The sequence below is a fragment of the Apteryx rowi genome, unplaced genomic scaffold (assembly GCF_003343035.1).
Source record: "Apteryx rowi isolate R43461 unplaced genomic scaffold, aptRow1 scaffold_395, whole genome shotgun sequence".
Lineage (NCBI taxonomy): Eukaryota > Metazoa > Chordata > Aves > Apterygiformes > Apterygidae > Apteryx > Apteryx rowi.
The window spans coordinates 65132-90617 of NW_020450474.1; the positions used below are offsets into that span (position 1 = coordinate 65132).

A 25486-nucleotide genomic window follows, 5' to 3' on the forward strand; every position below is an offset into this window, starting at 1 on the left:
CTTTTTTTTTTTCTTTTTGAGGAGGGGTAATTGTTTCTTGCAAATTCCTTATTGATTATATTCCTGGAATATAATGGAATGATGGAAAAAGGGAGCTATGTTTTGAGTAAATTGTGTGCTGCTCATGAAAGTTAAGCCTGTGATTCAATAGTAAATGCTAATCTCTGCCTTCCACTAGTCTTGTTATTAATGTCCTGAGGATAGCTGGTGCCTTTTTATTTCATGAGCAAAGTCATGGCTTTTTTTGCCTTTGATTATTTTTACAGATGTACTTGTTCTCTGACACCCAGAGAACTTGTTAGGTCAAGATAATGACTTATTAATAAACGTGTTCTACTACTGATTAAGTTATTATTAAAAGAAAATTAAAAAGCTAGAATCATTTAACTGTCTCAAGTCTCAAGTTTATGGTAGCAATTACTGTTATTATGGGTCCTTCATAACTATTTATCTAAAGTAGAAAGAGGTTTTTTGTTTTCCCAAAAACTAGTATTCTTATGTGGATGTAACCAAATCTAAATGCTGTGGGAATCTGTAATTCAGAGGAATTCGGAATTCCCATGTAGGAGGCAAAATTGTAAATTGTGCTTTGGGAAGAGAAATTCATACTAACCTGTGTGTCTATATTACTATTCTATTTAAAGATAGTTACTGTTCTGTTTAAAACATCTTAATGAAGTACGTGCCTGTTTCCATTGTCTATGAAGCAATATATCTATTGGCTTCCTAAAAGTTACAGTCTGACACCTGACTCCCTCCGGGTTCAAAAGGGTGGTGATAAGCACTGCATTCCCTACACAGTTCTCCATTCCCMCCCACACGCTTTTTTTTTTTTTTAAATAAATAACAGCAGTTGCTTTCTGTCAACATTAACTACAGTTTTTCTTCCCTGCAGAAATGCCTTTTGTCTGTCTGTGCTGCCCTCTGAATTTCKCAGCAGAATCTGAGCTAATGAGCAGATATGCAGCATTATATCCTTCAGTTTTCTCTTGAATTTGTTGCATATAACTGAACTCTTTTATCACCTTGCCAGTGGGATCTATAATGAGGAATTGGATAGTATAGAACTACAAACCAAAGATCCATGTGAGGATTCTTTAGTTCCCCAAGAAGGATAGCTTCATAGTATGTTTGCCTGCAATACCTGACTGGCTTAATCTGGCCAAAGTCTCTTAAATAGTCTTGCTAGTAATTTTAGTCCCTTTTTTATTTTCCTTGTAAGGAAGAGAGGTTTATTCTTGTCTGCTGGTATGAAGAATCGAGAGTCAGGAACCTAAAAAATTCAACAAGCTGCCTTCCCAGTTATCAGTCTAAAAGTCAAATACTGAGTATTTTTAAACTCAAGTGTAGGGAGTATTAAAAATAATTCATGTACACATTGTGCTTTTCTGTTCACTCCCAATTTTGCTGAATTTCAGAATGTGGATTTATCAATGATGAAATATTTGTTGAGCTGGTCAATGCACTTGGTCAATATAGTGATGATGAAGATGATGATGATGGAGATGACAATCCTGATGAAAGAGATGACAAGCAAAAAGATCGGGAAGGTAACGGGATGGGTATGTCTGTCTGCAGACTTTAAAATCAAGACAAAAAAACCTTTTCTTTACTCACTCGATAAATGAAATTTGCTCAAACCTTTCTGCTTGATAGTTTTCAGATCCAAAGTTGCATCATTTTCTTCATCATTTCCTTTGCCAGTTAGTTCAAGATTTGCATAAAGATTGTTATGAAAAGTGCTGTTGCCAATTTATGTTTCTCTGCATACTGAGACAGTCAAATGCTCAAAAATGAGTAAGGTATCTAATAAATGCTTTTGTACTGCTCAGAAAGTAGAATAATATTATCCCGAAGTAGGCAAAGTTCTGAATTGCCATCTCCATCTGCTGGTGAAATAATGGTTTGACCAAATCTTACAAGTGCAATTCTGTCAGCAGGAAAGATCACTTTAAGCAGTTTAATGCAAGTTCTCTGTAATTTAGAAATAAAAACCTTTTGTTTCTTTTTTTATTAGGATTTTGGAGAAGTTCCCCTTTCTCTCAACACCTCCTTGAAGTAGAAAAGGAGCAGAAATATAATTTTTTTTGTTTTCCAAATTTTTTGCTTCTTTGACAGAGAAAGAAAGCCACCCACCTCGGAAATTTCCTTCCGACAAGATATTTGAAGCCATTTCCTCAATGTTTCCAGACAAGGGTACAGCAGAAGAACTGAAAGAAAAGTAAGAAAGGATTTCTTCTAGGATGTATTGTTGTGTTGCATTATGAAGCACAGATTTCTTGACTTCGTTAAATATTTGATGATCAGGAGTGGCCCTCCCTGCTTCTAGGTTTCATGGCAGTTGATAAGCAACTGATACTTGAAGGAAATTGGCTACTTCAGGCAAGACTAAAGAGACTGTTCCTTCCAACCGAATCAGACAATAAAGAGGGGTTGCATTATCCTTCCTTGCAAACTATCAAAATGTGGGTGCTTGTGGGTGCTTAATAATGCATGTCACTCTTTTGAGGTGGGAAAGTAAAAGCTGCTCTTACAAAAGTCTCCTTTGGGGGTTGGTGAGTAATATAAATGAGTAGATGAGGTTCTAGAAAGTAAATGCCATCTTTCCTAACAATTTTATATTTGTGTTAATGAGTATGGAATTAATAACTTGTCATGTCAATGAGTGATGCTGATGAACATATTGTTACCTTTCTAGCAGACACATAATTCTTACATATTTTTCATTTGTTACTGAAAATGTGGAGTGATGCTGCAGTCAAAAATTACTTTTTTTTTATTATATTGAATAAGTAACTTCCATTTATTTCTTTCAAGATACAAAGAACTCACAGAGCAGCAGCTTCCAGGAGCTCTTCCTCCTGAATGCACACCAAACATAGATGGACCAAATGCTAAATCTGTTCAGAGGGAACAGAGCCTCCACTCCTTTCACACGCTCTTCTGTAGGCGCTGTTTTAAATATGATTGCTTCTTACATCGTAAGTACAATTGTAGTATGCTTGTACATCTCTTGCTTTTTGGTATTCAGGAAACATAAAAGTGCCATAACGTGGAACACAGAGAATAAAAAATAAAAGTGCTAATATCTGCTAAAGTTCACAAAATAAACTTATGTATGTCAACATCATTTTGTAGTGAATATTGTGTCTCAAGAAATTGAATGTCTCTGTTTGGGGTAGTTTGATATCCTTTTCACTTTTGGGAATTCCCATAGAATTTTTGGTTTGGACCAACCTGATGTTACTTTTTTTTTTTATATATTCTTGCAAGAAAACTACCTTGTCTTCTATGTTACACTTCTGCAGTTTGTGCAGAGAAACTGAGAATAGAATATATTTCTCCATAAAAATATCTGGTCATTCTTCAGACTTGCTTCGTTTTCAGCAGAGAAACTGAATATCCACGAAGTTTTATTTCCCCCCCCCTCCCCCCCAGTTACTTTCTAACCACTTCACTTCTCTGCGGTGATTTGAAGAGGAATTGTTTCAGACAGTTCAGTTTTAGAAAGTGTAATAGCCTTTCCATTGAATTACCTTTCATGTTGCCCCATTCTTTTGGAGGAAGTAGTTAACAAGAGTGTTAGCAAGGATGTTAGTTTCCATTAAAAACACGAAGAGAGATTCTGAAGTACTATTTGAGACAATTCTGTCTCTGAGAACTAAGTCAAATGTAAAGGGGAGCCTAACAGTTGAATACAAAATGGTTTAGACTTGCAGTTCAATACTATGATCTCCTCCATTTCAAATTAATTTTCTGTCTTAATGGCTCGTGTGCATGTTCCGCAGTGAGTGTGCAGGCATGTTGCTTATTTGGAAGTATTTGTGCTTTGTCAGCAGCTATTCATTCAGCATGCATGCATTCTGCCTGTACTTGTATTTTACACTGAAGGCTTTACACAGGTGCTGCTGCTTTTTACTCTCCCTTAGTTGCCTTTCAGTTTGAGGAGGAATTGGAGTTGTGCTTGTAGGGGAAAAAAGCTTTTCCTGTTTCTAGTTTCTTTAGTACTTGTAGCTTTTTGAGTTAGATCAGTTAGTGTCGTTTCTTACCTACATTCTGCTGACAGCCCTTGCTTGAAAATACAAACAAAAAAGCTCTTATCTGTCAATAATGTTTAAGAAAAGAAAGATTTTTCTGGAGGTAGAGCTGCTGCCTTGACCAGCCAGCTTCAACATTGTCCTGTGAAGCTGTATATATTGTTAAAAGCATCTTTGTCTCGATGACTCATTCCAAGGAAGTACTCTGTAGTCGGTCTTCATCTGTAGGACAGGGGAGCAAAGCTGTATGCCATCTCTTGGCAAAACCATTAGTCTGGTGTTGTTTTCAGGAGTTCTTGATGCTCATGATAGTTTACCAGGGAACTTGCATGCCAGTCCAGTGTTCCTTCTTTAAAAAGATTTTGTTTTTTATATCAACAAGAAGGCATTGCTCAGACTTAAAATGCATTTTTTTCAGTAGCACCCCAGAATTTTTTTTTAAGGCTTCTGGAGCAGTGGTTTTAGCCATTTTTCTTAGTGTGTGTTTGTTTGTTTTAATAAACTCCTGAGAGTTTTACGGTGGAGGCTTCTTTAAAAATACACATATATTTGATTACTTAATGTAGCTTATATGGATTTACCTTTCCTAGTCACCTTCTGCAGGTGCTTAGAAGTAGAACTGAAGAGGTCCGTGGACCACACGATGTGTCTCTTACTTTGGGGAGCCTGACATTGTCACTCTATAGCTTTGAGGGACCAACTCTGCGAGACTTTTTAATGCTGCAGAGGACTGGTTGATAGTGTTCATTTTGCCATGCTTTAAGTGCAAGAGCCAACCAGTGATACAGTCCAGAGTCATGTCACTAATCTGCTATGGGACCTCAGCCCTCACAGTAGCAGCATCCTTTGAGCCAAAAGTATTGTGCTCTCTTTCTCTCTATTCACTGTCTTCAGATGGAAAACAGTCTCTATTCTTAAAGATTGCCTAAGTTCTTGCTGCTGGTGATTTTTGTTAAGTCCCTTAACTGAGACAGTGTTCTTTCCAAAGTGGTCTGTGTCCAAGGCTCCTTTTTAAGTCATGCCTTCTAGTTAAAAAGGACTAACCAAGCAATCTTTTCAGGTTTTGGGGGCCATAGTGGAAAGAATGAAAAAAAAAAACCATGCTTTTGCTGAGGAGACAGTTTAAATGCACCTTTGTTTCAAGACAGAGTGTGAAATAACTTGTAATTGTTATGCTGTTCATGACAGCTCATGCAGCATGTGCAATGTCACTGATGAAAACGTATTTGATAGCTGCAAAGAGATCTCTTGAAGCTTTATTCACACATTCACTAGGTAGTTTATTTATGAAGCCTCCAGACTGGACACTGAATTTAGCAAACTGATGCTTCAGTCACTGTTCCCTGAACGCATATCCAAATCCCACCTCTGATATGACTGGTTACTGCTCTGGATGCATCACTTCTTTCTGTTTTTATCTGTAGTAACACCAAAAAAACCCCTAGAACTGTATCGTTTGAGTGGAACTAGAGCTAGGAATTTATCTGTTAAGAACTGAGAAATTCAGTTGTATGACCTCTTCACTTTCTGTGAAGTTTCCAGACTATTAGTCCAAATCCACCAAATTTATTGCTGGGAATAAGCAACTCATCAAGAAAAAAACTACATTAGTAATCAGAAGGCTGCACTAGCAGTTTTCAGTGTCTCTGCAACAACATGACTATCTTTTAAACAAAGTTGATATGCTCCTGTTAGCAACCTAATCAGTTACCCCTATGTTCTACTTCATGCAATTGCCAAGTACTGCAGGATGATGTCCTGGCTTCTACAGATGACGTTGTGGATGAATTGTCTTGGTAAAATATGGTTGGCTACAGCAATTGGATTTCTAATTTGAGTCCCAAATCTCTGGATGAGGCATAGAGAATAAAAAACACAGGGATTCTTTTAGTCCTATTTTTGACTTTGTAATGCCCCCACTTAGATTCCCTTTTTGTTAAGATTAGCCTTATTTTATGTAGTTTCAGATCTTTATTCTAGAAAATTTGAGTTAAATATTGAAAAAATTATCATTAAACTTTTAACATGTCACATCGCCTTGATGAGCTGGCAATCCCTTTATGTGCAGGTGATGACATTTCTGAAAAAACTTGTGTACTGACTTCATTTGCTGACAGCAAGGAATTATGCCTAAGTGTCTGGACTAACAAAGAATTTAGAAGAAGGAAAAATACCAGGTAGGGAGAATTTCCCAAATAGCTTGACTGTGAAGCAAATATACATTTCAGGCTAAACTATTGCCTGTGTGCTTCATATGAGGAAAAATAAGAGAATGGAGCCCACTGGGGATACGATACAGGTGACAAATCACAAGGCAAAGCAAAGACAGAACACATGCTTAGTGTTTAGTGCTTAGTGCTTAAGCTTAGTGCTTAAGAAATATGGAGTACAGTTATTTAGGAAATTCTTCAAAATCTTCCCTTTTGAAAAAACTTGCTACTGATGTTTGAAACACTCATAATAGAGCTATACAAGCGTAGTTTTCTTCTTGGTACTTTCTTTTGTAGCAAGCCTCCAAATACTGAGCACAATTTTGATATATTCTGGCTATAGTTGTCAGTACTATACTGTGTTGAGTGTTTTAAAATAGTCCAATATAAGATAAGGCTTTGAGAATAAATACCAGGCATAGCATTTTTCTGAGGCATCTCCCTCTCTCTCTCTCTCTCTCTCTCTCTCTCTTTTTTTTTTTTGAAGTCAGATGTTGACAGGTTTCATTGCATTACAAACTAAATATTTCCTAGTCTAAAGAAAAACAAATTTTTTAAAAATAGCACTGATTTTAGGACCTCCCACAAAAGAATTTGAGAGAAATGTTTGCATCTGAAGCTGATATGTAACAAAAATAGTTTTTCTTTCTGCACATTAGAGCAGTCTGAGGATCATGGCTTGCAAATGCTTTTATTGTGTTTTTCTGTATTGCTGCAAAACCATATTCTTTATGGTATGAAGAGAGGATAAAACAGTTATGAGAAATAACTTGGATGAATAAAATGGTATTCTGTGCAAATGAAAAGATGTCATGTTGAAAAACCTACCTTCCCCCTCACTTCTGGGGGTGGGGGGGTCCTTCCCCTCACTATTTCTTAAAAATTAGGAAAAGGTGGAATACTTCAACATTAAGTTGTAAGATTTCTTTATTTTTTTTAACATATTTTATCTACAGAACATATGAACACATCAAGGATGTATGAAACATGAGTCACATACCACATAAAGGCTCTTAACTGGAATGAGGGGCAAGAGAGGAAAGAGTACTAATAGCAACAATATGCATAAATTATGCTCCTCTTTTTGCTTGTAATTGATTTTTACATATCTATATGCCCAGACATGGTAAATGGAAGCTTCACTGTGTTTTCAGATTTATAAACTGTAATGCACATATTTGTGTATTACATTTAATTACATGTAATAAAGTGATGCAACATTTGATTAGTAATGCATTTATATCTATTCACAGTCTCTTTTTGTGTGTGTCTGTGTGTGTGTTTGTGTGTGTGCGCGTGGGTCCAGCACTTTACAGATGCTCAGCAAGCCTCGGAACGCATTGCTTCCTGGAGATTCCCATGTGCTGTTGTCACTAATGCAAGCATAAAATTGTAGAATTTATGACTTGGTTTCCACCACACCTTTCATTATGGGAGGGGAGCATGCAGTGAGGGTTCCAAGATGCAGTGGCTTCATCAGAGAAGCCCTCTTAGAAAGCTACTACCACTACTGGTGCCAAAACAAATGCTTGTGGAGCTACATTGCAAACCAGATTGCTGAAATGAGATTTGCTTTTAAAAACTTTGTCCATGAGGACATATGTGAGCTCTGCTTGTAACAGCTAAAAAATGTTCCTTAAAAAGAAAAGAACTGCACTAAAGAAGTACAACCTTAAAAACTTGGTGGACTATTAAAATGAGAAACCTGTGTAGAATCTAGGAATATGAAGAGTAGGAAAAGCTGGTAGTTTATTTAAGTTGAAGGAGAAAGATGTGATTTTGTTCACATGTGTTTTCTTAATAAAGAATGTGTTTATAAAGAATGGCCTTTATGGATTAATATGCATCAGACGGGAGGGATTTGTTCTTTCAGTTTGAACATTAGCACTTTCTATTCACTGAATGTTGAAAAATATAACCTTAAGGAGTTATTTAGGGTTTATAATGTGATAAAACTGCAGCATAAAAATTTCTACAGTGCTTGGGAATTAGATTTTTTCAGACAGGCATCTCTTAGGCTTTCATGGAGCATTACGAAACAGGCAACTGGCACTAGGTCCCGTTCCCCCCACCCCCACTCCACCTTGAGTGTTCTCTCCATTTTTCTCCCTCACAGTTGTTTATACCACTGTTACCACATTTAAGGGAAAAAAGTGTTTATTGGTAACAGTCTGGTTCAAAAATGAGTTCTATACATTTCTGAGTTTAAAGGGATTTTATTTTAAATTGAGTAGGTCATTGAATCATGGAAAATGTAAAATTGTGGTATCCTGCTGAAATCTATAGAGTGACACTGAATAATAGTAGCAGAAAAATTGGCCTTTGTTCTAGCGTTGCAGGGTTCCTGGTATTGTTGAAAGTTCAGATTATTCTTTCCTTGTCTGGTATTTGGGCTAGTGATATATCCTTAGGCAGGAGAGTATCAGATATTCACAGTGGAAATACATTGCTTGTTGCTGAGATCTGATGTACAGTCTTTTGTATTCAGATTGGTTGCTTTTTAAATGTTTGCCCTTTCTGCTTGAAGGTAGTTAATGTTACCAAACTATTGCTATACTAAATAGAAATGTGAACATTACCAAAGTCATAACTGTGAGGCAAAATTCTTTTGTGGCAGCTATTTTTTTTTCTTAACAACAAAGTATATGCTAGAGATTAAATAAAGGCTAGTGGTTCTCTCATAACATCATTACAATTTATGAATTTTAACAGTCCCACCCTCCCCCCCATTATCTTAGTTCAGTCTCCACATTAGTCTTTGTTTAACATTTTGTGTATACATAGGTAACAGAGCGCTGAATTCAATGAATATACTAGAGCATTAGCTACAACTTAATTAAAAGTATACCAGTAGATGAAATTACTAATACATATAAAGATTTGCTTTTCATATTCTGTTGTAATACCTATTGGAGAATAATGTCTGGTTTCTTGCTATTCTTTCTAGTTTTACTGGATATTGCTCTGGAGGGCTTTTCTCTGCTTCATCCCCCCCCCCCCCCCCCCCCCCCCCCCCCCCCCCCCCCCCCCCCCCCCCCCCCCCCCCCCCCCCCCCCCCCCCCAAGCATCCTCTCCCTTCACTCAGACAAGTTCTGGCCCAGATCATAGACAGAGGTGTTGACTAGATTATGCTTATGGAGTTAAGAGGAGTCTCTCTCTTCCTTTTTATTTTTCCTTTTCTTTCTCTCCTCTTGTTCTTCTCCACCCCTCTTCAGTTTATAAGAACAGTAGGAATATTAAATAATACTTCTGATGATGTCTTAGAACTGCTTTAAAAAATGTACACACACGCACACACTGTTTCTTTGAGCATGGAGAACTAATTAAAAAAGAGAATTGCAGAAAACTAAGGATGGTATTTATAAGAATACCATCTTCTCTTCCTTTATAAGAAGGAAGAGAAAGCTCTTTATGTGATTTGAGAACATGTGTTCCAGTGGCAGTCTAGCTGCAAGTTTCCCAGACTTTGGTTAGTAAGGTAGTAGGTACTTAGAGTACTCAAGGCTTCCAGCAAAAACAGGAAGGTCAGTCTCTCTGAAACCATCCTGTTGGGAGGCAGAGAGTTTTTGAGAGGGAAGAGCTGGTAGAGACAACTTCTGGTGAAGGGAATGGTTGGGTATTTGTAACACTGCTATCCTGTGATGCTACTGTAAAGGTGTGCATGTTACATCTGTAACATACCTACTTCTGCTCCGTTCTAAGTCACCATTATACAACTTAAGCTCTGAAAGAAGTCATCAGGGTACATGAGCGTAAATAGCAATGGATAGTTTTCTGCAAGTTGCAGACTTACTGTGGTGGTTCTGATCCATAGCGGCTGCTAGGTGCTAACCCATTTTACCTTGCAACTGGGGAAGGTGAACTGTACTCTTACAGCCTGTCAGCTTGCCTGGGGTGCTGGTAACTTTTTTTAAAGTAAAAATGCTAATGTGCTGTTCTCACTAGTGCAAATGAAAATTGGATCCATTGCCTTGACAAGGTCTGTAGAGTTGCTTTTTTTTTTTTTTTTTTTTTACAAGATAGAAATTGAATAACCAAATCTTAGAGGTTGAAAGAGAAGTGTTAATAGGAGAAACTCTGAATAATTTTGTTTAACTCAATGATAGTAGTAAAATTTGTTCTGTTTGGGAAGGGAGATCTATGAAATCTTCCTTGATGTATGAAACAAATGTGATAATCATCTTTACTGATGTAAATGGGCATATGCAAAACTTATTCACCTGCTTTCTGTGTGTATTTAAATGGTAAGTCAAATGCCACTAGTTGGGATTTATTTTACTCTTTTTCCAGTTTTTATCATTTTTGTGCTGCTTTTGGTAAAATTTGGTTAAAAAAAAAAGGTAAGCTTTGTTTCTTGGATGCTGTTTGAGATGAGATATCTAATGCATTCTTCTATTTTAAGACTTACAAGTGCAATATTTTGATTCTACAGCATTCCACGCAACTCCTAATACTTACAAACGAAAGAATACAGAAACAGCACTAGATAATAAACCTTGTGGACCGCATTGTTATCAGCATCTGGTAAGATAATTTCAAGTGGACTGTGAGAATTCACTGAAGCAGTGTTACCTTATAGAATAGCAAACTATACTTGGTATTAGGACATGCTGCATTTTTGAATGTGAAGAATATAGCTGTGAGCCACTTGAAGCCAAATATGGTGTGTTCAGCTTTTTGCAAAAGAATTGCTAACTTCCAGTCATCAAATGAAAGTCTAAGTAGGAAGCTGAGTAATTTTTAACTCTATTAAGTGTAGTCCAAGATATTTGTAGGTCATTGTGTCCAATCTAGGTGAAAACAGGGTCTTACATATTTAGTTATCTTGTAAGTTATATCTTAACTGAAGACTGGAAAGCTTTAGTTAACAGAAGGAGGATTCCATCCAGTATTTGTGTGCTTAAGAAATGATAATGGAAAGTGGGAAGCTCTTACTAATATACTTCTGAATCTCTCCCATACCTCTTCTAAATTTTTCTGGTGTGAGAAACTAAGTATCTAATTTTCCAGTCCAAACTCACTACACATTATCATACCCTTTTTCACTAGAAAGCAGATTACCACTGATTGCATTTTGAAAAATGCAGAATATGTACGGTTTAGGTGCCCTGTGCAAGAAGAGCTCTTGTACTTCGAAGGGTATTTTGTTTGGGAAATCTTTGTTTTTTTCATCAAGGAAGATGAAAACTTACTACTGAATTATTTTTTCACTTGCCAGCCAAAATGAGTGGAACTGAAATACTAGCGTAAACACTTTTAAAAAGTAGATTTATTCATTATAGCATTGAAAGTATTCATGTTCATGATTTAATTAAAAACACCTGTACATGCAGAAACTCTTAAAAACAACTTGAATAAATGCTAGAGGACACTAACTGGAATTCATGTGTACGATTCACTTGTAGAATAATGCAAACTTCTACAGTATGCACCTAGAACCTGTTCTCCCCAAACCTCTGACCATAGGTGAAAAAAATTTTAAACTCTTGTACTGAAAATCATAGTGTTTTGTATTTAGGAAGGCGCAAAGGAGTTTGCAGCTGCCCTGACAGCTGAGCGTATAAAGACACCACCAAAGCGCCCAGGTGGCCGTCGAAGGGGGAGACTTCCAAATAACACCAGCAGACCCAGTACACCGACAATAAATGTATTGGAATCAAAAGACACAGATAGTGACAGAGAAGCTGGAACTGAAACTGGAGGAGAAAATAATGATAAAGAAGAAGAAGAAAAGAAAGATGAAACATCCAGTTCTTCTGGTATGGCTAAGTCAATGGTGCAGTGCTTAAATAGAGGAATCAAAGTTGAGCCACACCATCTTAGAAACCCTGTTTTTGAAATGTATGGAACTCAGTGAAAAGACAGAATAATTATATTAATCAAATAGAACCCTATAACAAAAGTTCCATATTGTCTCTTGATTATGTGTAGAGGTGACATTGTGTCATTTTAATACCCGCAAGAGCTATGCGAAAGTTACTGCTTCTGTTGTGGCACTTTATAAAATACTTGTTTATTTTATTTTTATACATTTTATTTTTATACATTTTATTTTTATACATTTTATTTTTATACATTGCAATTGGACAGGTTAGTAATTTGACAATTTCAAGGGATGTGGAAAGTTTTTGGAACAAAGCCTTACTTTGACCCATAATCTCAATAATTGCTTATTACAGAAGCAAATTCTAGGTGTCAAACACCAATAAAGATGAAGCCAAATATTGAGCCTCCAGAGAATGTGGAATGGAGTGGTGCTGAAGCCTCAATGTTTAGAGTTCTTATTGGCACTTACTATGACAACTTCTGTGCAATTGCCAGACTGATTGGGACCAAAACATGCAGGCAGGTAAGAAGCGAAGTTACTTACTAAGAATGATAGTATTTTACTTTCAAAGCTGGAGGGAAGCATATAAATACTAATATTAAATACTAAAAGAGAAAATTTATTAATCGTCTTGGTTTTCCCAAGAATGCTGTCATCCAGAATTCACTCCACAAATGTATAAAAGTTAGTTTTAAATCTGTTTTTAAATTAAATTTACATAAGATTTAAATTAGACTATCTGTTCTTAAATGACAAAAAAATCAACTTTAAATATGTAGGAAGGGGACTATGACTGGATATAATCTGTAAGACGCTGATTGGAGGAAATCGTACTAACTTAGAAAATGAGTAACTTTCTGCCAGCGAGAGATTTATCGTGGATGTATTATGGTATCTCTTGTTAGGTGTATGAGTTTAGAGTAAAGGAATCTAGTATTATTGCTCCAGTCCCTGCTGAAGATGTTGATACTCCTCCCAGAAAGAAGAAGAGGAAACACAGGTAAATCTGTTGCTAAATAACCTTAGCATTAAACGTAATAATACACTGGAGAGACAGTGGACCAGCAGTAATTAAGAACATAACGTATTTTGAAGGGAAAGTCATAGGACTTTTCTCCTTTTCTTTTCAAAAATAATTTGCAGCAATGTGGGTTTTGGTTTTGGGCCAAAAAGCTCCTAGGTAGGCAAGTATAACACTACTTCTCTCCCCTCCCCCTTCTTTTTAACCTGTAAAACAGCCAGATTCTTGTTAGCAGATTCTTATAGTTTATTGCTGCAAATATTCAAACTAAGGTTAGATTAGGAATACTCTACACAATTGGTTATAACATTCAAGACATTGCAGTATGATTTAGTTTGCAGCAATAAGTATTAAATTTACAAGCATTGTAATTGGATTAAATAGGGGTTGTGTATGGTATTTTGCAAATTAAAACATATATTTTTTTTAATGGTGGAAAGTATTCTATTAAAAAATTCAAATGATCAGAAAGCAAAAGTGTTATAGCAAACTAAGATTGCCTCATTTTTAAAGAGAAACAATTCCTTACTACATGGACAAGGACCTCAGCTTCATTATCAGCTAGAATTTCAGGTGAAGAACCAGGTTAGCAGATTACTAAATTCCCAGCTCAAAAATCTTGGGATGCTTTATCTTCTTCCTTGTTTAAAGAGAAGCTGTAATTAAGATCAAAAAGCCTTTCTTGGAGCCAAAAAGCCCATCTAAAACTATTTCTGTCAAAATTTTAAACTTAGTGGTTCCTGTCCATGAATGTAATGAATTTTTCTTTGAGAATCCTGAGGTTTGACAAATGTGACAGCTCTGTACTATGATTATTTTTATTCTCAGGGGATAAGAAAATAAGGGATAAATAACTGACCGAAAATTAGCAAGAAGAGCATTTCTTTCTGGAAGCAATAAGTACACTTTTTTTTTTTTCTACAACATTTCCTATTTCTCCCCTGAAATTTCCATATCTTCATTCCCTACCCCCCAACTTCTTTCTTCCAGTTCTTTTCCCAGTAATTCTTCTTGCTTCTCTAGGTTTAATTACTTCCAGGCTTAGTGAAATTCCTGATACTGGTTCCAAAAACTACTGTTCAAGTGAAATATAATTCTTTGTAGCATAGAAGCAACTGATAGAGTTGGGAAAATATTCAGTGAGCATTTGGAAGAGGTTCTGTTTGTTCTGGGCAAAACTGTTGATTAAATGCTTTTGGCATAGCTTTCAAGTTTGTGGGCATTTTGTGGGCTTGGCTGTTTAAAACTGGAGTTATTAGCCACACTGCAAGTTTGGAATTTTCACTTGGGAGTTAGCTTTCTTTTAGATTCAGGGAAATTACTATAAAAAATAGTGCCACTACATCTACTTGAAAATTGTGAGTGAAAGGCTGAAACATGTATTTTGAAGCTGAAATGGATTATATGGTTACCAGGTTGATGGTTTTTTGGAGGATTTTTTATTTGTGTGGGTTTTCTTGTTTTGTTTTTAAACAAGCATATATCAGTATTTGAGGTTTTAAATTTTCTTTTGTTCTTACTAGCTACTGACATAACTTAGATGTCAGCAGCTTGGTTCTGAAATGCCTTGTATCACATGTGTGCATGGTGATCAAGCTGTCTCTGTTCTTCTCTGTGCAGCAGTCTTAAAAAAAAAAAAAAAAAAAAAAAAAAGAACAACCTTTTAGCCCTTCTATGTCATAGCGTAATCTGAGCGCTCTCTAAAGACGTTGCGCAACTAGTGATTGGGGAAAAAAGCTGGAAGTCTTCCTCTGTTTCTTATACTGAGTCCAATCCGAATTTACTTGCTGCTAGAGTAAATCCAGCCCCAGAGCCAGAAAGCTCTTGTCTCCTGTTGGGACTTTTTCATTGCAGGGGACTCACTGGTTCGCAGGTTTCCCTGACACACACACACGTGGCAGCAATTAAGGAAAAGCAGCATTCGCTGAAAAGAAAAGCAGCAGCAGCAGAGGGCTCAAATGACAGCCTTTTCTAACTGATTTGATAACACATATTCTTATAGGACTTTTTGTTCAATTTCTTTCTGAGCATCTAGGTAGTATTACAGAATGACAGACATCCTCTTGCCAGTGGGACTGTCATTGTTAGGTGAATCGCTGCTTGCTCCCTTCTAGTGTTTCCCATACCATCTTGGGGTACCTATATAGGCATACCAAGCAACTTGCTGACAGCACTAGTAAAAGTACTTGTTAGTAAAAGATATTCTCTCCCTCCCTACCATGTCCTTTTTTTTTTTTTTTTTTTTCTGGAGATCAGTATCTGTCGGGGTCTGTCCTAGGATATATCAACATCTAACCTGGCAGTCCATAAAAACTTTATTTTGCTGGAGGAAGAAGTGCTTTGTATAGGAAGCAGCAAATAGAAGCAGCTGAATAAAGAAAGAATTCTGTCAATTTAAAAAAGCATGAGCATATGCTGGAAGGAAAATACTTCTGTACTTGTTAATTCTTTTATTTACATTTTCTTCCATTGCTAGGAGCTGAATTTTATTTGCTTTAAATAGTCAGTATACCCTTCTCTGGATTGGTAAGGATCATTATCACTAGTAGTCCCGTGTAATGCTGAAAAAATGTTTTGTTTTGTTTTTTTTCTTGGTTTTCTTCCCTTCTCCCCCATTCAGATGTGAGTTTATATAGTAAAGACTTTATTGTGAAAGTATTTTCCTTTTCTCTGTTTTCTCATTCTCCTCCTGCTGTCCCTGCCCTCCCCTAGATTACTGTTCACTGTATATATTTGATTAGCGTATATGATTTTTGCCTAGTATTCCTGGTGCCTTTAGAAATGGATTAAAGACTCACCATTGTTTGGCAAAGATGTTTCTGATGCCTTGGCACAAATATTCTTGTATGCCACCTAGAAGGAAGGTGGAGTGTATGTTCTAGGAGACTTTAAATAAGTCTCTATTTGAGTGATGCCAGAAAATCAAACACCGCAAAGATTTAGCCACATATGTTTGCATAACTGTCATGTATTTTGAATTTCCAGTCCTATCACAGTATCCCTGTGCCTTTATAAGAGAGAAGAAAAAAAAAAAAAAAAAAAAAAGCTAGTAATTTCTTCCAAAGTATGCATCTCTGCTGTCTCATTAGCTGATACCAGTACTTTCTAAAAACACTGGCAACACCTAGTAGGTTGTTAGCAGAGGAGAATGGTATTTTTGACAGCTTCTGACATAGTGCTTGTGGAACTTTTTTTTTTTAAGCTGGCTCTCATGCAGATGTCAGGAACCAGATGTACAAATCCACCTGCTTGCTTGGAAATCTGCCACTGAATTTCCAATTTGCTTTYTTCTGAAGCCTAGACTCAAATGCTTTCTCAACTTTCTGGCGTAACCTTCTGTCTCTTCTTTGGAAACATTTGAAATTTCTCCGTATTTTCAGGCTGCCTTTAAATTAGGAGATTTCTGCATCGGAGCAAGTAGTAAGTAGTTGGAATATTTGCTTTCTGTCGCTTGAGGCCTTGTGTTTCTGGTTGAGATAGGAGATTACAGGGCAGGTAGCACAGCAAAATCCCTTTTCCCACATCTGATGTACTCATTCAGGCCTCAGCCTTGTGTAATAGCGCAAGGGAAACTGCAGAGCTTTCTGGCAGGTTTTGAACGTTACAAGACTGTTACTGTAGTATTTGATTGTGCTCATCAAACTTCCTCTTCTTGCTAATTGGTCAGCACTGGGCAACTTGCTGCACGTTGTCGTCTGTCATTTTCTCCTTAATCCCTGGTTACACTGTACGTCTCCTATTCCTTTCATGCCAAGGTGTCTTCCTCTGACGACACCCGTCTCTGCTACAAGACTGGCTAAGCTGATTATAGTCATTGTGACTTCTGTATTTATTTTTCTGTAAGTTTGAGTTGTTTGTATGCTGAACTTTTTGTTGATGAGAGTAATTTTGTCATATTCAGGTCACCTTGTCAATACAGTCTATAATTTTCTAAGGCAATTGCCATAGAAACCCAAAAGTCCCAGCTGGCAACTAGTCAGCAACTAGCATTTTGTTTTGAAGTATTAGGATAGTGCTTAACTCAAAGCATGTTCATATTAATTGGCTCTCTGCTAATGAAATGGTGTATTAAGGAGTTCATCCACAGAAAGCTTTTAAGGGTTTGGTATGCTAGTAGGCCATTATTATCTTGGGCTGAGAGACAAGCTTATATGAAAGAAGTGATGTTGAAAAGTATTGTCTATGTTACATTTGCCAAATACCAGACAGACAAAATAAAAAGTTTGATGTGCATTAGAGTAATTTAAGTTAAAATTACACTTGTTCTTTCAGTTACATGGGAAGCCTTTTCTTACAGAGAATCAATGTCTCATAATTCATAAATACATGTCGGTATCTTTTTACTCTGGAGTGAGCCACTCTTCATAAGAATGTCATCTATTTATTAGAGTGTTTTGTAGTTCTGATAAAGTCCTTGGGTTTGTACCCTTACCCCCCCATTCTCACAGTTACCTGGACAGGTCTGCCTTGGTGGTTTTCTATCTCATAGGGGGTTCCTTCAAAAGCTTGAAAGGAAGCTAGCTGTAGAGTACTTAACACGAAGGGCAACTGTAAGGCTTTGAAATGGCAATTACACAGAGAATCTGGTTTATGTTTACCTAAAGCAGTTTTGTGTGTGTTGGGGGGGGGCATTATTCAGTTAAAATAGAAATTGATATAATGCATGTACAAAAGAAAGTAGTAGCTAAAAATTCCTGTTTGAATATATACAGCAGAAGTTACTTTTTTGGAATGCAAACTTTTGAGTGTTGTATTTGTTGAAAAGCAGTGCAGAATACAGAAGAGTATTCTGTGCTGAGGTTTTTTAAGCATGTGTATTCACTAGTATTTTGGACCAGTTGTAATAATAAATCTGCATAGAAAGAGAGGTTGCTAGCTGAAGTTAGCAGCATATTTAATAGTTATTTGGCCACAGAATGGGGGGGGTGCCCCCTTACTTTTAATATTGCTATGTGACATCCTAACAAACCCTGAGAAGTAAAAACTTTGAAATTCTTCACTCCAAATAATTTAAAAAATTTTATTAGGTTTAGGTGACTTTAAGTGCTAACTAAAATGCATAAAATTGTACCCCAGCTTGGAAGAAAAATTAAAACCATTGATTTTGACTTTCATTTTAAGCTTATTGAAATAGAGTAAGTCTGTGTGCGGCACCTAAAGGCCAGACAGATGCTCTTGCTCAATTGTGCCTGATACTGCAATTCATGGAATAGTAGACAGGCCCTGCCTGAAGAGGTTGCAATCTGAAATGCATAGAAAATAAAAGGGGTAATCATTAACTTGCAAGTATAGTGAGCTATGTTATGATAACTAAAAGCATGTTATTAAAAAAATAAAATTGCAAAGAGCATGTTTGCATAGAAAGGAATAAGCTAACTGGAAAGCTAAGGAAAGGGAGAGAGGACACTGAAGGACATAATAGACAAATACAGAGTTTGAAGAAGTACAAGGGAAAAGGATTAGCACAGCGTCAACAGTGAGAACGAGATGGCGAAAAGTCTGTCCAACCAGCAGAAACACTGAGGTTGTGTCAACATGGCTGTGTCGGACAGACGCAATCTCCTGTTGTCCTGTGCTCGGCGCCCAGCAGATAGTGGGCAGCCTCTGGGCAAGACGGGTTGGGGAGTACCAGGGTGGGCTGGGCCCAGGGCCCGTGAAGCAAGCGGCTGGCAGACTTTTYGCTCCTCTGTTCGGCCGTGCTGCTGCAGATCTGCAGTTGCACGTTCTTCCTTCTGCCGCTACCTCTGCCTGCTGGAAGCAGCTCTGGCAGCCTCCTTTTTGCCAGTTTTCCTTAAAGGCCACCTGAATCTAAGCCTGGGCTGGGTGGGGGGTGGCTCTTTGTACAGTCCTGCCACCAGAGGAGTGCGGCCTTGTGAGGAGGGGGGGAAGGCAGGGAATAGCCTGCAGGGCTGCTTTTGTCAGCTCCAGGAGCCCGGGACAGGGTGGTTCTGCTGCAACCACGTCTGACTTCTATACACTTAGTAGATTGTTCATGTTAGCAGAAACTTGCCCATTTTGATCCAAGTGTGGGTGCAAGATGGAGCTACCTCTCGCAGCCCACTACAGGAGGAGTTCCTGTCAACCTTCTTGTGTTTGTTTTGTGTTTTTGCAGGTTGTGGGCTGCTCATTGCAGAAAGATACAGCTGAAAAAGGGTTAGCATCTTTCCATTCAATTTATGTCCTGAACTTTTAAGATCCTACTATTGTTTTTTGGTTGGGTTTTTTTGGTTTTGTTTTGTGGGGTTTTTTGTTTTGCTTTTTTTTCTTTTTTTTAATGTTAGGCCATTATATACATTCCATGGGGAGCTAGAGATCATGGGGGATTAAAAAGAAAAAAGTAAGCTCTTATTACAGATACAGAAGGGACAAAAGATTCTGTTTAGTTTATGTAAGTGTTAGGAAGATCTCTGTATAATTCAATAAAAAGGGAAGGAGGCTGAATTTATAATCTTTTCAGGACGGCCTCATTGAAGCACAAATACAAACAGTACTAATAGTATGAGCTGCAGTAATAAGCAGCTTTTTTTTTTTTTTTTTTAACAGTTTACTATAGAGGTAGCTATCTGAAAATTCATTGAGAATGTCAGGGACTCTTAACAACAAATTGATGAATTTTTCTCTCTCCCCCTTTGGTTGCTGTTTGGTAACTTGGCATTTTTACAAATACATGCAAACCAAGACAAGCTCAGGAGTGTTCACAGCAAATATAACTTATACAGCACCAGATTCTCCTAACTGCTCTATAGATAAAGCTCTAGACTTTGCCCTGATAGTCACTCCTTGCCTGCAAGATTTTAGACTTGTCTATACTAGAAAATTGACTTGGAAAAGCACAGTGGTATAATGCCCAGGTATTATTTTGCCAGTGTATCTGTTGAGAGTTGACTGTTGTTCCAGAATAAGAATGATTTGGGGTATTTCAAGCAAATTTACTTTGAATATTATCACTGTTATTCTAGCACATTGCTCACACAGGAAATTATACCATTGTAGTTTCATAGTTCAGTTTTCCACAGTAGACAGCTTTCAGCTCTGAATGCTCTAAGCAGATGAGTAATGGAAAGAATGAAGTGCATTAGGAAGCAAGCAACTAATGCTGACGAACACCTGATTACCATTACAATTCTGGTTTGGTGTCCTTTTTTGTTTTTTCCACTGATTGTAGGTTTGGGTTTTTTTGTTGTTTGCTTTGGGTTTTTTGTTTGTTTGTTTTAGCGAGTTAAGGGACTAAAAGGGTATTTCTACTTTAAAGAGTGAAGGGAATTGCATTTTGTCTATTTGCACCTTTCAACTTTACAAAATATTGCTATTTTTATTCAGATGGGTCATCTAATCATGTTTACAACTATCAGCCTTGTGATCATCCACGTCAGCCTTGTGACAGCTCATGCCCATGTGTGATTGCTCAAAACTTCTGTGAGAAGTTTTGTCAGTGCAGCTCAGAATGTAAGTAACAATTTTAAAAGCTATCTATAACTTTTTTCACCAATCTGTTTCTCAACATGTAAATTGATAGTAGCTGTTTGTCCCTACTGCAAACAGTATTTTCAAGAGCAGTAAACAGTGTGAGAAGGGAGTGCATGTTCTGTTTAAGTTGGGTCTTTTAAGATTCTTTTTGACTTTAATGGCTAGTTAAGACTTAGAACTGAGAAAGACTGTAGGAAGTTCAGGACAATCAAGAATGTACAGTACTTCAAATATCCTACGCAGAGACTCAGTGGTTATATTTTTTTTAATATTCTGATCAGCTATAATCTGTATTGTCTTAATTTTACCATGCATATTTCTCATATTTGCCTTTTTGTTTTCCATGTATTCCTTTGTAGGCCAAAACAGGTTTCCTGGATGTCGTTGTAAAGCACAATGCAACACTAAGCAGTGTCCTTGTTACCTAGCCGTACGTGAATGTGATCCTGATCTCTGTTTAACATGTGGAGCAGCTGACCACTGGGACAGCAAAAATGTTTCTTGCAAGAACTGCAGTATTCAGAGAGGATCCAAAAAAGTAGGTAGTTATACACATGCATATGTCTTGTCTTATTTTTGAGGTGTTTTCATGCCAGAGAATGGAATTTCTTTGACTTCATGTTGTCAGCCAGAAAAAGTAATCCAAAAGGGGAGGTAGTTTTTTCACTTGTGTATCGTTCTCAGTTATATGCTGCTGTTAAGCTCTCTCTGTATGTTTCATCATCTGCCAAGACCAAGTTGGTGTTTTCATGTAGTACTACAGTGGAGTATCTGTTGTTCCCCCATTCAGGCTTTGCTTGTAATTTGCAGAATGGCTGCTGGTTTAAAAAGATAGCCCGTAAGTCTTTCCCTAGATCAGTCTCAAGGAGGCATGGCTCAGAGACTGCATATTGGCTTGATTGGTTTATTTACTGTTTCAATAGTTGATGCTAAAGGATAGACTTGTATGTAGTCTACCAAAGATGTCTGAAAAGCCCACTTAGTTCTCTGCTGAAAAAAGCATCTTCATTCTGCTTCAGAACATCTTCCCACAGACCAATCAGTCTAATATTAAACTAGTCAATATTAGGCTCCTGTCAGCAGACTTGTATAGTTTGAAGCCCTTAGGGTATACAAAGTTGTTTTTTCATATATGCAACACCTTCATTTCAGGGTTAAACTTTAAATTTGTAGTTTTTCAGGTACTTCATGTGGTTTTCTTTCATGCACAGCTTGTGATCTCTGTGCTTTAATTTTAGTGTGCATTTGATGGTTAGAAGAATCATCCTCTCTCTCTTGSAGGCCCAGCATATGTTTCATTGAAGTGATACATTCCAAAAATAAAAAATAAAATAAAAAAAATTCAAGCCAGGCATGACAAAGCTTTTTTTTGTTGTGTTTTTTTTTTTTTCACCCCCCTCTTCCATAGCACTTGCTACTGGCACCTTCAGATGTGGCAGGCTGGGGAATTTTCATCAAAGATCCTGTACAGAAGAATGAATTCATTTCTGAATACTGTGGTGAGGTAAAGAAGGACAATACTGTTTATGTATAATCTTAACTAGTAAAGCTGTGTGTTGGCTAGAGATCAAGAGACTGTCTCTTACTTGGTATCATGTTCTTCAGATGTGTGTGTTTAGCAACTGCTGTCAAAGGCTCCAAACTCAGGAACTACATGGTTTAAATGTCACCAAAAAAATTGACACGGGTTCTTGTGAGAATGAGAGGCTGGAGTGTTGGTTGCAGCTCAAGATTTAATTTCAGTTCAGACATGCCTGGAACTTTGTGCAAAATCATTTAATGTACTGTTAAAATTCAGTAGGTGTTTTTCTCTAAATGATGTTCCACACTAATAAGACAACCTCGAATCAGTTACACAGTCTTGATTTTGAAATGCTTGTAATCTTTGCTTTCCCGCTACTCTGAAAAAACAACTAATTTATGCTAAGAGCAAACCACGGCTGTTTGATAGGCCCAAAATACTTGCTGAAAAACATAATGCCAAAGAATGGAAAAAAATAAGCTTTTCTTTCAGAATGGCTCTTTTTGTGACCTGAGACCATCTCTCTTCTTTTGTAACCATAGCAGCCTCTTACTAGTACTGTTTCTTTCAGATTATTTCTCAGGATGAGGCAGACAGAAGAGGAAAAGTATATGACAAGTACATGTGCAGCTTTCTGTTTAACTTGAATAATGGTATGTATGTACTAGTCATAACCCTCACAGCAAAAATAAAGTATGTACACCATTTCCTGCTTCCCTGTTCTTTGCAGGCAACACAGAGAAATTTTTTTGTGCACATCTTTTCTCAGCAACTTATGGACTCCAAATATTGATAGCTAACTCTATGGGTGGGTTTATTTCCTCATCACCACCACCTCTGAAATGTACCTTCCTAAAATGCAAGTCAACTAGACAGTAGTGATGGAGCCTGTTACACAAGCCAACTACACAAGATGACTTGAGCAGAAGTAGAATTTCATGGAGTAAAATTACATACAAGCATCAGTAAGATAGCCTGAAGAAAAAAGGTCTTACTAGCTATTGTCTGCAGTCATTTTACTATGACTTTAAATTAGCAGTAAATTATGGAGGTAATTTGGTGGGGGAAGAAAAAAAGTCTTGGGAAACAGAGGTGTGTGGCTGCTGCAATTTGAAGAGAGAAAAATCCTGCACTGAGTCACACATGAAGTACTTAAAAAAAAAAACTGTATTTTTGTATTGTTTTGTTTTTAAGTAAACTGCCTTCTATAGATGTTGACTTAGTATATTTTATGCTTGTCCTTGTGAGATAAAGGTAAAGAAGCCTCAAATCAGAAACTAAGGTAATGTCACTGTGGCAGGAGATGAATGAGGAATGCACAGCATGGGGCAACTGGAAGCTTTTGCGTTTTGTAGAACAATAAAGTTATCGTATGATGACGTGCCAACTCTTCCATGTGGAAAGGCGAGCAGTTATCTTTTCCAGCTGCTAAAATCCAAGCACACTGCATATAAAAACAAATAAAATTTAAAAAGATAGACAAAAATCTGGTGGTAGGTGACCATCCTTTGTTTTTTTCCTAGATTTTGTGGTTGATGCAACACGCAAGGGCAACAAAATTAGATTTGCAAACCATTCAGTAAATCCAAATTGCTATGCAAAAGGTAAGTTTTAAACATAATTAACTTGTTTTAGTCTAACAATATATGAAATGTTGTAGGATACTAATTTAGAATACACATCTATCAGTATTTGGTTAATGTATGTTTGTGTTTCTTCTTAACAGTTATGATGGTTAATGGTGATCACAGAATAGGTATATTTGCTAAGAGAGCCATTCAGACTGGTGAAGAACTGTTCTTTGACTACAGGTTGGTAGATGGTATTTTGTACTTCTTCCCTGTCCCACACTGGATTAGTTTACAAGTATTTTGGACCAGCTCAAAACTAATTCCTGTGTCTGCCTCCTGTCTAGACTTCAGGTTGCAGCAGCTGAGGGGCAATGTCCTTGCCTCTTAAAGCTGGCTATCATAAGACTGACTTTAGCAAAGTGGCTGGCAAAGAGCCTTGTAAACTTCAAACAGCAGTTTGCATTGAGACATGTTCTTCATGGGGACAGACTTCCACTGGTTCCCACCATTAATGTTTAAAGGACTTTATTCTGGTTGAGTCCCATAAGTAGCATCATGGTTTGTCTCTTCCATCCTTCAGAAGGGGTTAGAAATACTCTTGCTCTATTGCAGAAGTGCTTGCTAAGATTGTTTTGTTCATACTTTTTCTTGAAGTGAGACAATTTTAGAAAAACTTAAGCTCTCTAAAGACAACAGTACTGTTTAAGGCCACCTTGAGATCTGTGGTTTTAGTTTCCACTAGCTTAAAACAAGATTGACCACTGTGAAATCTAAGAGGAAAGAGAGTGGAATTTACTTACCCTCCTGCTTGTTCAGCTTCCTCAAAAAAGCAGTTTCTTAAATGTTTGCCATTATTCTGTATCTGCATGGTTACATAGGGGATAAAGTCCCCCGCTGTTGAGGAAACTGTGGAAAAGCTAGGTACAAGAGTATTCCAGGTTGTGCTGTTATGTYAGAACAATGAGACTGAAACATTCAGTGTTACTGTGTGTTTTTTTCCCCCCCCCCCAGATATAGCCAAGCTGATGCCCTTAAATATGTGGGCATTGAAAGAGAAATGGAAATCCCTTGACACCAGCTACCTCTTCTTTTAAACAAACAGCTGCCTTATCTTCAGGAATTTCTAGTACTGTGGGCAATTTTAGAAAAATAAAATGATGCAATTTGAAATTCTGAATTTGCAAAGTACTGTAACAGTAATTTATAGTAACAAATTTAAAAAAACAACTTTTTATTGCCTTCTCACCAGCTGCAAAGTGTTTTGTACCTATGAACTTTTGCAATAATGTGGTGTGGTACATTTTTCAACCTTGAATAAAGAATACTTGAACTTCTTCATTTTTACTGGAACTGAGTTGAAATTCTGTATTAGCCATTTGACGAAACAGTTTAAAGACTTGCTTTCAACTTCTGAACAACAAAGGCAGCACCATACTTACTTAACTCATTCTTTTTCTGTTACTTCAGGTCATACTTGAGAAGAAGGTAAAGAAATGAACAGTGCAGGGGAAGTCTGTCAGATATCTATGGGAACTTGACAATATAGTACTAAAATAAAATAACAGTGATCCTCAGTTTTTCAGAAAGCCCTTGGATTGAATTCAGGGTCTCTAAAATGTTTGGCTGTTTCAAGACTCTTGTTCCTACAGTTAACCTGTTGTTACAACAGCAACTGCACTTAATTTTTTTTTTTCCCCTCTACTTGCTGCCAAGTATCCTTCATCCAAAATAGGGTCCAGTAGCAGTGGACACATTTAAGGGGGGGGGGGGAAGGGGGGAACAGGCCTCTAAGAAATTGTCATCAGAGCTGCTCCTGGCACTAGTCTCTAGA

The 25486-nt window shown here is 37.2% G+C and overlaps 1 protein-coding gene across 6 annotated transcripts in view; it reads left to right on the top strand.

Moving 5' to 3' along the window:
- EZH2 (enhancer of zeste 2 polycomb repressive complex 2 subunit) overlaps nucleotides 1-25199 on the top strand; it is a 46345-nt gene extending 21146 nt beyond the window's left edge. For 4 of the 6 annotated variants that reach the window (XM_026074693.1, XM_026074692.1, XM_026074696.1 and 1 more), the window contains 15 exons: nucleotides 1419-1562; nucleotides 2119-2221; nucleotides 2818-2981; nucleotides 10680-10771; nucleotides 11766-12006; nucleotides 12427-12596; nucleotides 12980-13074; nucleotides 19208-19248; nucleotides 20416-20541; nucleotides 20922-21100; nucleotides 21971-22066; nucleotides 22656-22737; nucleotides 23608-23688; nucleotides 23811-23895; nucleotides 24667-25005. In XM_026074693.1, coding sequence (XP_025930478.1) covers nucleotides 1419-1562; nucleotides 2119-2221; nucleotides 2818-2981; nucleotides 10680-10771; nucleotides 11766-12006; nucleotides 12427-12596; nucleotides 12980-13074; nucleotides 19208-19248; nucleotides 20416-20541; nucleotides 20922-21100; nucleotides 21971-22066; nucleotides 22656-22737; nucleotides 23608-23688; nucleotides 23811-23895; nucleotides 24667-24727 — 1760 coding nt within the window. In that variant the 3' untranslated portion in view covers nucleotides 24728-25005. Of the gene's footprint in view, nucleotides 1-1418; nucleotides 1563-2118; nucleotides 2222-2817; nucleotides 2982-10679; nucleotides 10772-11765; nucleotides 12007-12426; nucleotides 12597-12979; nucleotides 13075-19207; nucleotides 19249-20415; nucleotides 20542-20921; nucleotides 21101-21970; nucleotides 22067-22655; nucleotides 22738-23607; nucleotides 23689-23810; nucleotides 23896-24666; nucleotides 25006-25122 lie in introns of those variants that run through there. The other 2 variants (XM_026074697.1, XM_026074695.1) reach the window with 2 other exon arrangements.
- Nucleotides 25200-25486: the final 287 nt, after the last annotated feature.